We start from the raw sequence: 14,284 nt of genomic DNA, 5'->3' as shown, positions 1-14,284 counted from the left end.
AACGATCGATGCATGTTGGTATCCAGTGTCACGTTTTATCTCAAGCTGGAGTTCCTGATTGTTGATTGTTGCGCTGCGGCTGCATGTCACTGCCTCAGAGCTCAGATCTTCAGGGACTTCAGGGCTCTGAGCCGTTTGGAATCATTTGTGGATTTAAAAATCATCTGTACTTTTCCCGAACAGTTTTCTCATCTTGAATGCAAACTGTTGCCTCAGGTTTGACACATGCAACCTGCACACACGCTTAAACACACACGTGCACAGAAATACAGGCCCCCCCCCCCAACATTGACCAGTTGTTTATTGTGATAACAAGCCAAGAGGTGCTTATAGAAAACAGATCCTGTAACCAGAGCAGGTGTCAGACTGTGTGTGTGTGTGTGTGTGGTGGTGGTGGAGGGGGGGGGGGGGGGTCATTTGCTCTAGAAATGTCCGAATCACGCGTTCTTGTCGTTTCCATCTCTCCCACTGAAGAACAGATTTACAGATTTCATTGACTTGAACTGTCTGCTTTTCTGAAGATCTGTATCGATTATTGCCTCAGAAACTGGAAGGTGGAGGAAAAATACCACTTCCAACAACTCCCAAACTGTCCTATAATACATTTCCTATTTTTTTTTATATGAAAACAACTTATTTTTGCATCTCAAAAGACCTCACAGCATCTTCTGTCAGATCCAAACCATCAGTGTGCAAAAGTAAGCAGATTTATCTTGTCCACGTACTGAGTAAAAGAGACAAACATCTGACTTATGGCGCTAAAAAAAGCTGCACCACTTTATTCTGCTCGCATTAAAACGTTGTAGTAGTGGAATAAAAGGACATCTTAAAACAGCAGTTATCTTTCCATATGAACTAATCATTGCTCCTGCTCATTAAAAGATCCCTGTGAATAGAAGTGATGGAAGACACATCTACAGTCTTCCTCCTGTGCAAACATGTAATCAAAAGTAGATCTGAGGCTTAAAGAAGGCTCAAGACGGACTTTCACAATTGTGAACCTATCTTAGAGAAAAAAAGTTTGACCCCCGCTCGTAAAAGAACCCGGATCTTTCGGCGTGTTAAAAGAAGCCAAAACTTTACAGCCCAGCGCATCACTTTTCCCCTGGTTTCCCTGGTAACAGTTTCTGTTGGGTTGGAAGTTTCTTGCAGTGTTTTTTCTAAACGCTGCTCATGTGTCATCACATTGATGCTTTCGTGTGCCGCGAAGTTAGTGAACGTTTCCTAAACGCTGCACATCTGTCGTCAAGTTGTTGAAGATGTTTCTTCATTTGCTCCTGTTTGGTCTATCTACAGTGCTTTGACCTCTTAAGGCCACCGTAAGCAGGCCGATGAGTCTGCCCACAGCCAAAGCATGCGCACACGCACACACACGCACACACACGCGCACACACACACGCACACACACACGCACACACACACGCCTCTCCTGTAGTGGGTCTTCCTGTAGTTGTGGCGCCTGGCCGAACACAAACACAGAGCAACAATACAGTACTGCTAATCTGTGATCCTGAGGAACGTAGAGTTCCAGAAACACAGCCAAACACGCACACACACACACACACACACACACACACACACACACACACACACACACACACACGCACACACGCACACACACGCGCACACACGCACACACGCGCGCGGCCGAACAAACAGTAATCCCAGACAGGGGCCCCGACTTCGCCTGAAACAGGGGGAAGAACGATGCCGGAGATTGCTGATGTATCAGATAGTCCATGAAAGAGACACACACACACACACACACAAATTCTGGCACTATGGACAAACAAACTCACCCACGCCACGCTGATGGTCGGGATAGACTGGCTGATTGAAAGAGGCATGAGGGGACAGAAGGGGACACACCAGGTGGTGTGAGGGAGGTCAGCTGACTAGACTGGGACCCTGTCAGAATGTCAAACAAGCTGCGTGGCTGAGATTTAAAGTGGCAGTCAATGACTGCCAATGACTTAATGACTGGGAAATTAAAATATAGTATCTACATAATTGTATTTGTCCAGGTTTTGGGATATCCGTCTCTGAGACTTCTGCCTTCAGCTCAGTACAATGAAGGTGAAGAGAAGTTTGTTTGGGGAAAAATAGCATTTAACAAATTCAACAGCAACATGGCTTTTTCCTAAATACCTTCATAGTTACTCTTCAGGATGAGAAACCGCAGAGATGTTCCAGTGTAACTTTTATTTCATGTTGCATTTTGTATCAGGATTTTGAGATCATCATCGATCTTATCAATAAGCACAAACGATGAGACTATCTTCGTGGAAGGGTACCACTTTGGGCAAGTGAGAATACAGAGCTAAAGAGAGGTGATGACTGAGGTGAGTGGAAGCTGCATTTCATTCGTTCTTCATGCAATACAACCTGGAATGACTCAGTGTAAATCTGTAGAAAAGGATTACAGAGACTTAAAGAGAAAGGAATGCAAGCCTCGCACTGTTTTTTCACTTGGTCACCACTCTCACTGAAGCGTCTCACATTCCAGTTTGCAAAGCAGCCAAAGTCAAAAGAATGAGACTTGTGTTTGAGATGAAACGGCAAGAAAAGATGTCTCTTTGTGCATGTTCAATAACTTCAATTCAAATGTGCAAAATCAATAAAAAATAAAGGAAGTGAAGTAGACCAAGCTGAGGTTGAATGTTTACTCTGATGAACTGCATCGTGGGACATTTTGTGTCCAGAACATGTTTTTGCTGCTGCATCTGAAGGTGAAAACCAGCTCCGACAGTGTTTCGGTGTCCTGTCGAGGGCGTCTGGCTTTCAGCCCCTTCAGTGCTTTCACTGCTTGTTAGAGTCAACAAAACACCTTCGGACAGGGAGATTGTCTGTCAGTGAGGCAGAAGAAGAACACTTTTAAACACACGGGCGGGACAAACGGAGAGGAAGACTCTTAAAACTTCCTTTCAACACAGACAGACTTTTCACGAGATAATCTAGCTTTCCTGGAAAGACTCACTTATTTTATTTCCCTCATGTGTGAAACACTAAATATATTGATATTGCGACAGCATTTCTAATGTTCCATGTCGGGTTTTCACACAAGGGAACCACAGTATAGTTTTGGTTAAAGGTATCCTGTGGAGTTTTTGACCATTAGTGCTCTGAAGCAATATTTTTACCAGTGCATTTCTGTTTTAGGTGTTTTTGTGTCGTGCACGAGCAGGAAGACACACGCTAAAGGTTCTCTCTATTCCACTGAATGCCAGTCGGTAGAAGTAACGTGCCAACAAGTGCAGCTCAACATGCCCGCAGATACAGTGAAGAAACGACTGCTATCGCTAAAGTTAAGCTACCATGAAGTGGTTTAACTTAGAAGACTTGACTTAGGGGAGCTAGACTTTCATGGTCAACCTGAAGGAGTCTCAGAGGACCTGGAGCTCAGCCAGGTGACACACAGCGGTCCAGGGAGCCATTTTGGTACACCGGCAGAGGAAGAAGGGGAACTGCCGGACAGGAAATAGGAAATGGCAAGGAGACAGAGTTCTGAAGGAGGGGAGAGAGGGGAAGATATCGGCCTGGTCAAACGACCTAAAACATGGGGTTAACGGGGGCGAGTCGTGGATTAATGTGAGCGAGTGTGATATGAGCAAAAAGAAAAAAAAACATAAAGCCGGAAAGCCCGAGGAGGAGTGGGCGGGTGAGAATGAGTGAGACAGAAATAACAGTGGAAAGATGCAGAGAGGTTTCCCAGACCACTTCGTCACCCCCTGCTGTTTCCCCTCAGTGTGCGGGGGCCAAAGTTCACAGCTCACCAGAGGGCCTCCGGGCTCCACGGGGCCTCGGGTTCACCACCAGTGTGTTTAATATCAGGACATACAGTTTGAGTTCTACTGTTGTGTACAATAACAACACTTCGCACTTTGTCTGTCGCTCTAATTCATTTCGATTTTTATGATCACCGAGCCCCGGATAAGCAGAAGAGAACGGACGGACGGATAAAGGAACCCTTTAATCATTTTGTGCATAATGTAATAACTTATTACATGCACAACATTTTGAATACGTTATACGCGCATGGTGTTCTTACATTATGTGCTGATTATTACATTGGGCTTTTACATTATGCAAAGTTAGGCTACACAATGTGTTTGAATATTTCTTTCATTGGGCTCAACAAAAATAAAATCTGAAATGTGTGTTTAGTTTTGATCTAGGATAACATCTGTTCCTTGTTAGAAAAAAAAAATCCATGGATGTTCAGTGAAAAAGTGAAAGATTAATTCGATAAGCAGACAATAACATGAAAACAGTACGGAAAAATTCTATTTCTGAAAGCGGTCATCACTTAAAACACCAAATGAGCCTTTTAAAGTCTGTATTACTCGCCCGTCCTCTAAGTGCTCTCAGCAGTGAGGTGTTATATATAGGTTATATGTAGGTTATTATAGCTGCTGGTCTGAATCCACACATACCTCTGAAGTATAAAGTCCACCGCTGTTCACAAGAAGCAGCTGGCTCAGTTAAAACATAACTTGGTGTCCATCACACAGCTAGGAAACATAGCACATCTGTATCTCGAGCACTTCTCTACTTAATAACCCAGAGTCCTTCACTCTCTCCAGTAAATCTTTTACTCACTCCACCCCTCGGTAACTGTTGACTCCCTGTGTTTCCGTCTTCCTCTCACTTGTCTACACGGAATAAGAGCTTTAAACACAAACAGTAGAAGATTCTTAACCACAGAGAGACTTATTCAGAGCTGACAAACACTGAAGTGGCTTTTAATGTTGCTGCCGATATAAAGCTGCTGCTTGTTTCATCAGATTCCAGCTGCAGAAACAACAAGAATCTAAACGTGGATACAATCACACGTTCCGAGCTGAATCTGAGTCGATGATTTGTGGGTTTCTTTTGGGAAAGGTAAGGTATTCTGTTGCTGCCTGACATCGATCACAAAGTTCAGCTTTGGTCTGGAAATCATTACAGGCTGATTCTTGTAAGTCATCAAACCAAAAGTAAAACCTCAGTGTTGTCCAAGGGTTCATTTCCCAGCTTTGTCATGCAGAAATCCAACTGCTTTCCCCAAATGGATCCAGCACACTGGTTTTGGTAAACTCCATGTCCACCACAGCCCCGAAACAAACCGATTACTCCGCAGAGGAAAGTCCGGATGAGAAACATCATGAGATGCAACGTGAATCAAAGAAATGAATCAATGATGATAATAATAACTGTCGGTTGCAGCCCTTAAAAATAAGAATTAGCTTGAGTTGAATTGGACGGCACAAGATTTAATGACAAAAACTTCCGGGGAAAAAAAACACAAAGAAAGAGACATTTACCAAATATTATGATCATATCTCATGTTTAATGTGAAAGCTGAATTACTCTTTTATTTTGAAATATAGAGGAGTAATGCAAACACCCTGGAACCAGAACTTAAAACAATACTTGAGTCCAATGCACTTCATTTGCTTCCTGTCTTTCTGTCTACAAGACACAAGAAAGCCCCTGATTGGAGACATATTGGGCTTCACGCTCTCCGTGTAAATTAAATATGAATAATTATCTCCTGGATCAGTTATCTAAACACATAAACCCTAATTTACATAGGTTGTAAAGTCAGCGGTTTGTGTAAAGAAACAACTTCACCACTGTTTAACGCCGTCATTTCAATTGGGCATTACCAGCAGCACTTTGAGGTTTGTCTAATCGCATGCACATGTGTTAACAAGAGTGTGTTGTTGTCCTTTGTCTTAACTTCCAAACAACATGGTGACACCGGAGAAGCCCGTCTGATCTCTGTGGAAACAAAACTGCTGCCAACACCATTAGCACATTCCCACAACACACTTTATTTTTAGTTGATTATTATATATCTGTTCTCATTCATTTGAATGCCATTGTAAGTGATACCTTATTCTTCTTTGACTTATTATTCTTTTTTATAATAATAATAATACATTTATTCCAAGAAAATTTAAAATATATGTGAAATAAAGTTTAAAAAATTGAAAAACATGATTTGAACACAGCTACCGGTACTGTTTTTTTTGCTGTGACAAGTGACAGCGGATGATGCAATCTGAGGTTTCCTTACAGGGAAGTAAGATATTTGACGGGAACTCGACTGCAGCTGTTTGCCGGGCAGCCCGTTATGAATCACACAACTTCTCAGAGCAATTATGACTTCCAGGCAGCAGCAGCAGTGACAATGTGCTACTGTGTAATACAAACACACGTCAATGAGGAGACAGAAACTGGTGAACTCTCTCTCACACACACACACACACACACACACACACACACACAGAGACGTTGTTCGCGTGCAGCCCGACGGATACACACTCGCAGATCTCCTCCCCTGAAATGGCTGAAAGCTCTCCGGCAGAGGCGCCAAGGCGTCGATGAGCATGAGGAAGACGATCGTGGACTTTCTGTCTCCTAATGTTATTGTCTCCCTTTCATCGCCGATGACACGGAGTCCAGTGTCTCTGTCGTGTGTCTTAACACCTGATCGGGTGGGCAGATATGCCCGACAACCAGATAGATGTTTTTGTGCAGGTGAGTCCCAACTCACGCGCCATTTTCAGCAAATGCAATCGGGGAAGAGTTTGTTTCAAAAAGAGAATCCAAAATCACCTGTTTGGGATTTTTTGGGGGGCTTTTTGTGGCTTTATTAGGGGGTATGACATGCAACAAATGTCCCAGGAACCAGGGCCATTGTGGCTACCTACACTGTAGCCATTCAGCCACCAAGTCCCTCCACTATACTGGGGATTCTCAAAGAGGCAGACCATTAAATTAGCAAAACAAAATGACAAAAATCTGGACGGACAAGAAAGCAGAAGTCAAACCCAACTCTGCTGATTCAAATCAATGTTCGTCTCTTGGTGGTGTGAAGGTAAACTGAGCGATCACTTTGAATCTCTTGATTATTAAACGTCCCATCTGCCTTTTCCATGTTTCATATTAAACATTGTTTTTTGATGGTGTGATTGTGCAGACACAGTCGATTAAATTCAGGATTTTCCACACAGGTGAGACGGTACTTCTCTCCCTTTGATGAAGCAGCTGTTGTGGCAAACACAAACTAGGACAAGCTGGAACCAGTACAGCGTTATTACGCAAGATTAGGTCCACGACCTCACCACTAACTTGTGAACAATTGACAACCGAAAAGCAGAGCGGCACTTAGGAGGACACCATCACAGAAGTTGTTTGAAAATGAGGAAACATGCACCTACAACATATTGACAAATGTATAAATTATGTAAAAGGATAAATGATTACGAAGCATCAAGTATTTCAATCCAAATATCCAAATATCCAAGTATATTTTACAATGTAATTCACTGTGTGATAAGCTGGTTTTAGGACAACACTTTATTCTGGTGCGTCAGCTGACTAAGCGGACAAAATAAAATAAAGGCAGCATGAATTAAATCCCAAAATAAAGAGATGCAGTTTTTCAGATCGAGCAGAACTGCAAGTGGTGATTAACCAGCTGCAATCTCCACGACAGGAACGCAGACATGCGGCTACCGCAACTTCTAGAAATGTCCTGACCGAGCAGTCTGATATCTACTGCAATGACTGATTGTCTCTGAAAGGAGGTTCCACGTTAGGAACTTAGATTCTCTTCTGAAAGGGCAGCTTTATTGATAGACAAATAATTAATATGGTCTGTCTCTGACAGGCTCTATTTAAGCATTTCTATGAATAGATTTTTTAAACACAGTTACCTCAACATGCAAGGCTGTGGTGGTAGTTCAACTGTCTGGTAAGCATCATGCAGAGGTAAGATGTCCTGTCTGAATCTGCAGGAAACTGAAGCTTCATGTTGACAAAGCACAGCTTTCATTCAAAAAGAAAAAACTTGTACTTTCTGCCCCTGAGCCACCGCTCAGCTACATATCCGCCAAGCTGTTCACCAATAATCAGATAAAAGCTAATTTATTTAGAGGGAAACTTAGTAACCAGAGGAAATGCTTTATTTGGATTTAAAAGTTTAAAGTATTGATCCTTAGAGGAGTAAACACATTAGATATAATAGAGGCATGATGGAATATCCTCCACCTGTTTAGATTTCACTGTAGTTATACATTTTGCATGTTTTTGGTCATAACAAACAAGTTTTATAAGCCTTTACGGTTGTATGGAATTTAAAAATGTCCAAAATCAGACTTAAATCTGGTTTATCACACAGACAACCTGTAGCAGACTGAATCTCCTGCCAAGCACAGACCGACTCAAATCACCGTAAACAAGTCGAATCACTACCAACGTGCCGTCGTTGCATTAAATAAAAAAAAGTTTGCACATGAATTAGACTGTGAATGTGATTTGCAGCAACCGCTATCTGAGCAGAACCGCGGGCCAAGTCACATGCGGCTCTGCTGCAACAGGTCTGCGCCAGAGAGGCCAACTGACAGGCGCGAGCTGAGCACCAAACCAACACAAGCTGCGCATTCATTTAAACAAAACGTGGGAATAAAAGACAAAGCGAAAGTCTTACCTCTTTTTATCCTTGTCGGCCGTCATGTTTTTATCTGCTGTTGTAAAACAGTCTACGTTAAGTCCGACTTTAGAAGTCAAAAGAAGTAACAGGTGTAGGTTTTTTATTGTAACGGGTCAGAAGTCCTCTGACAGGTCATGTCACGGAAGACCTGTAGGTTAGTCCATTAAAAACCAGGCTGACGGTGATCGGGATCGGGAGCCGTACAGTCTCAGAACACTGCTGAGGATTGCACAGCCTCTTACCCGCAGAAGAGACACCCGCACACCCCCCTCGTTACACCGGCGCGGGCTGGAAGCTGCTGTTGCTGACAGAAGCCGCACGGCAGGTCCACTCGCGCAAACTTTTTCCTCGCTTTGCTGATCTGGAAAAAAACAACCCGCAGAGTTATCCGGTCGGTCTCTGGACCTGGAGCTCCGCTGGCACAAGTGAAAGCCGCTGTCCAGATCCGCGCGCAGTGATTGGCTGGAAACGCTCCCTCCCTCCCTCTAAACAGCCCCGCCCTCCCCTGTGTGCGCTGCACACTTACCTGAGTGTACCTGAGATGCAACAGGCTGTAAACGATGTCAGCACGGAGGTCCGTTCCCGCCAGTAAAATTCTACAAATGGGCCTTTAGGCGACAATACTTATATGAAAGCCATAATGATGATATTTTGAATCTTATTTATAGCAGTTGTGCTTTAAAGGAATTCTCCACTGAAAACACATTTGATTTTAAAGGAATATGCTCAACATTTTGGGAAATGTGTGGCAATAGAGAGGTGGCTACACTGACATTTCCATGCTCCAAGTTTTTCTTTTTTTTACATTTCGAACTTGTTGACCTCACCAAAACATATCTATCGTCTCTACTCCCTCCTCAGCTGTCAATCAACAAGTGTTTGTGCACAGACTTTGCACATCATAGTAAGACTCGACAGTAAGACGTGTAGCAGAGAGCGGCTTCATTTATTTAAACTCGTCTATAGTTTGCTGATAATTAAATTAAACGATGAGATGGTCTTGAACATTGAAAAATACAGCAATGTATTCAAAATAAATTTGGGTTGAATGTAATTTTGATTCAGTTGTGGAATTTTTTTGAATACATTTTCTTTTTTGAATTTTTCACTTTCATATATATTTTGATATTTGAGTTCTTACATTTTTCAGTTTCAGATTTTATATTTTCAGATTCAAATCTTTTTTTTTTCGGTTTCAAATCTTTTTTTCACTTTCAGGTCGTATTTTTCAGTTCAGACTTTTGACCCTGATCTGACGTTCGATTTGAGATTTTGTTATTTTCGGCTGCCTTGAAACATCTGGCCGGGGACAGCAGATGGAAATTTAGCCTCTCTGGCTAACTCTGGCTCACTTACAGTGCAACTGTTGACTGGTGTGCATTGTCCCTGAAAAATAAATAAATAAACAAACAAACAAACAAACGTAGGGGGCGTGGCATCAACTGAGAGGGGCGTGTCATCATGAATGACAGCATAACAAAGATGACTGAGGACCGGACTCAACCACGTTGCCTTCAGGTGTCCAATCAGATTCAGCCCGCTGTTCGTTCGCCAGCCGCTGTTCGTTCGCCGCGTTTGTTTTTTATACATCTGCAGTAACTTGTTCATTTGTCTATCGTGTCGTTTTTATGGATGACATGAATGGCTCGCGCTGTAGCGCTGCAGTGTTGCTGGATTGATTTGTCATGCTTGACATTTGATGTGACTGGTTCTTGTCATTGTGTTAATTACATTGATTCTGACTTGTCAGTTTAATGACGAAGCATCCCGTCATCGCGGGGTTATTTCATTTTTTTGTTATTGTTTCTGGGTTCAAAAGGTCACACAGCCCGTTGTCTATTACGTGAGCGCAGTCCACCGGAAACATTATATTTCCCACAATATTTAGCTTCTGCATTTTCCAAATGCACTAGTATTATTCAAACGGATTGTTCGGTTCGTAAGCCTCGTAGCAAACGGTTTAATACGTGTATTATTACACCAATAGAAACAAATAACCGTTGGCACTGAGAGGAGGTAGACAGCAGATTCAGATGAATAAAACGAAAAATAAAAAACAAACAGAAATATCTTTTCTGGCATGATATTTAATTTGTTTCAAAAATTAAAATACATCTTCACATCCTTTTAAAATACAGTACATTTGGCACGCAGCGTAAAAGAAAAGAACAAATTCGACATAAACACAAGTGAAGCACATGAAAATAAAAAAACACAGGTCAGATGACAAAATTGTGCATACAAAGCTTCACAAATACAGTGACCGCAACGAAACAGAAACACGTCCATCGAGTAACATTCTGCATATGACCCCAGGAAGATGAATGTAACAAACAAATAAAAAAAAAACTCTTTCAGAGTATTGCACATGGAGTTTTTTGAAAGGTGTTTGGATTCTTTTTCCGTTCACTATCAAGTCCTAAACCTGACCTGTGACATGGAGCAGCGCCTCTGAACACCAGCTTATCTGACCTCCATGTCCGGGCGGGACAAAGAGGAGGAGGAGGGTCTGAAGAGTTCTCTGACCATCACATGAAACCTCAGGATTTCTAACATGCCATCAACAACTAGATGAAACTAGTAAAAAAACAACACAACGACATCAACAAAAAGATGTTTTAAATAAAAAATACAACATGATGCGCACACACACACACACACACACACACACACACACACGCACAAGGCATTTCAACGATCAAGTGGTCATGAAGGGATTCAAGGAGTTTAAGGAGGTGCAGTGAGAGTTTCAGTGACAAGGACTTTTTAAAGGGCTCCTTTGACATTTTCGATTTCAGCTCTACATTTGGCTTCATTGGACAACTGTCCCGATGTCAAACATCAAGTCGTATGGGAACCAGCTTGTTAACACTGCAAGCATGACTCACTACAACAGGACACGGCGAGTGGTCAGCCACGGTCTGTCAGCTGACGGCTAATGGTACCGTTTGGTTTTGAATGAAGAAAAGGGACGTCAATATACGAACAAGCTCAAATGTGGAGAGAGAAGGAGAAACAGCTCAGACAAGAACTGCTGAGATAAAACGAAGCTCAAATCTCAAGCCGGGCACCTTGTAAAGTTAACTTTGAATTTGCCAGTTTGGCTGTCAAATTTAAAACAAAACCTTCATCTGAAAAACAAATTCAAGACCATTTTCTTTAAATACAATCATTGGTTCAACATATACATTTTGTTTTCCATTCACATAGAAGTTTAGAGAAGAAAAACATTCTTTAAACAAGGAAGATAGACACAGTATACAGCACACCATGCACAGAAATGACAGTCTTGCTCTTGCATGCCGTTTGAGCATTTACTTTGATGGCATATGCACAAATGGACAAACAACAAGAGCACAGAAGCCATGAAGAGAGAGAGATACCGATGGTCTAGTATAAGTCCTGGAGTGGTCACAATCTGGAGAAATTCAGGAGGTCTCAGGCCGTGTGTTTCTTCAAATATTACATCTTAGCTCGAAGATTTTTTTAGGTGTGGTGGTGTATATTAATGTGTTGATTATCTGTGTGTGTGTGTGTGTGTGTGTGTGTGTGTGTGTGTGTGTGTGTCTAGGCCACAGTCTCGTCTCCAAAGTAGGAGAAACCTTTAAACTCATCTTGATTGATCTGCTTGATGATGTTGTCTTCCACCGGCGTCAGGTTGGGTTCTTCTCGTGTAAAGTCCTGGTCAAAGTTATTCACGTCCCTTTTGGTTTTCTGGAAGACAAAGAACAAGAGAGACAGATTTCAGCCTCAGGACCTTTGACGACTGGTAGAATAAGCAGTCTAAGAAAGGGTCAAATGTTTAGTTTTTAAAATTAATTTAAAAATGAGCTTTTTGCAACAGAAAATATAAACTGTTAACCATGAGTACATTTTGTTATCAGTTGCTGGTAAAGGATTGTAATAATGAAATAATGTTCATATTTTAGCCCCTCCCTCTTTCAAACAGAATCCATTTTTCACAGTTGCACAGTAATCCGGTGTGTGTTTCCGTGAGTGTGTGAACTCACGATGCGTGGTTTGAATGGTGGTCGGATCTTCCTCTGCTCCAGCAGCGTCCAGTCGATCTCTCTGAAGAACACGTGGAGCTTAATGGCCTCCTCCAGACCCTGAGCCACCACACAGCCCAGACGCTTGTTCGGACTCTTGGTCATGAACTGAGAAGTGACAGAAAGAAAGAAAAGGAGCAGGGTAAAACATTCTATACAGTCATTAATACAAGTGAGGATGATAAGATAGCAGTGTTATTTCGACTGCATTGCTCTCAAGAGTTTTCACTGTTTAGTTTAATTCTATGTATATTTCTGTTAGTTAGTCGTTCGCTTTTTTTGATATAACTGATGACTGTGAATTTAGATTGTATGAACCCAGTAGTAGAGTTGAAATGCTGCCTACTTCTTTGGAGCAGGTGGCTAGGCATTACATGTTGCATATTTTAAAGGTGCAGGTACAGGCCCAGTTTGGGTCTCAGTTTCATGCCCATGCAAAACTCAACAGACACCGGCTTACAGAGAGCAGTAACCAGACAACACCTAAAACTGATGTATGAAATGGCAACATTAAATTCAGCGCTTGCTAAAACATGAAAAGCTTGATTCTTGAATATTTTTGAAGATTACTATATGCTAACAAACAAGAGAAAAAGTAAATTCAGTATCCCTTCTTTTCACTTACAATGTTTAATTTATCACAAAGACTTTAAATGATGTAAAAATGTGAAAAAAGGAGATAGTTCTGTGCCTGAGAAAGATACACTGTCTCCTTCGCCTGACATTTTCTGCTAGATTTTCTGCAAATACTTGAATTCTGGATGAGTGGTGAACGAGCTGCTCAGACATTAGACTTAACCGAGAGACTTTATTACGTGACCCGGAGTCTTTCAGTTGGAGGACATGTCCAATCAGAGCCCAGTGTGCTGGTCAAGTGACCGGTCAGAGTCCAGGACATTGTCCAACATAAACACACACACTTTCCCACAAGGCTATGCAGTCAACAGCCAAGGTAAACGCAAGGCTTGTGATGGAAAAACTGGACAAACAAATACACGAACGGTCAAGTGGCATTACACACCCACACACACACACACACAACCAATAACACACAAAAAAGTAATGGATTAAAACATAGTGCAAATTGTCCAACGTTCTTTCAGAGGAGGATACATGGATCAACATATGACACACAAAAAACAGCATCCTCACTCACATGTGACACTGAGAATGAGACAAACACAAAACTAAGGGAAAGACAGCGTGTATAAAAACACAAAACTAAGGGAAAGACAGCGTATAAAAACACAAAACTAAGGAAAATACATCGCGTATAAAAACACAAAACTAAGGGAAAGACATAGCGTATAAAAACACAAAACTAAGGGAAAGACAGCATATAAAAACACAAAACTAAGGAAAAGACATAGCGTATAAAAACACAAAACTAAGGGAAAGACATAGCGTATAAAAACACAAAACTAAGGGAAAGACATCGTGTATAAAAACACAAAACTAAGGGAAAGACAGCGTATAAAAACACAAAACTAAGGGAAAGACATAGCGTATAAAAACACAAAACTAAGGGAAAGATATAGCGTATAAAAACACAAACAAGCAGAGGACAGAAGCAAATAAACACAAGAACTGATGCATAAATGGAAAAAAACATCAACGTTTTAAGAGTCCTTAGTGGATTCTTATTTTGGATCTGTAACAGCCCATTAGTCCATTAGGGCTGGATATTATTGGAATTCTTCATAATGTCCAGAGTTTCCATGCGCATAACGAAACTCATTACTTAAGAAAGCAC

General features: G+C 41.7%; 2 protein-coding genes across 2 annotated transcripts in view; both read right to left on the bottom strand.

Annotated features, from left to right (window-relative positions):
* The window catches only part of epas1b (endothelial PAS domain protein 1b), a 35,290-nt gene extending 26,568 nt beyond the window's left edge, over positions 1-8,722 (bottom strand). The window contains exon 1 of the mRNA XM_079280302.1: positions 8,480-8,722. Coding sequence (XP_079136428.1) covers positions 8,480-8,505 — 26 coding nt within the window. The 5' untranslated portion in view covers positions 8,506-8,722. The remainder of the gene's footprint in view (positions 1-8,479) is intronic.
* A 1,853-nt stretch (positions 8,723-10,575) lies between these two features.
* The window catches only part of LOC306785886 (protein kinase C epsilon type-like), a 44,062-nt gene continuing 40,353 nt past the window's right edge, over positions 10,576-14,284 (bottom strand). The window contains exons 14-15 of the mRNA XM_079280444.1: positions 12,493-12,639; positions 10,576-12,196 (exon numbers count right to left, since the gene is read on the bottom strand). Coding sequence (XP_079136570.1) covers positions 12,050-12,196; positions 12,493-12,639 — 294 coding nt within the window. The 3' untranslated portion in view covers positions 10,576-12,049. The remainder of the gene's footprint in view (positions 12,197-12,492; positions 12,640-14,284) is intronic.

Source organism: Melanostigma gelatinosum (genome assembly GCF_949748355.1).
Source record: "Melanostigma gelatinosum genome assembly, chromosome: 12".
NCBI classification, from domain to species: domain Eukaryota; kingdom Metazoa; phylum Chordata; class Actinopteri; order Perciformes; family Zoarcidae; genus Melanostigma; species Melanostigma gelatinosum.
This window is presented reverse-complemented; position numbering and strand designations above follow the sequence as displayed.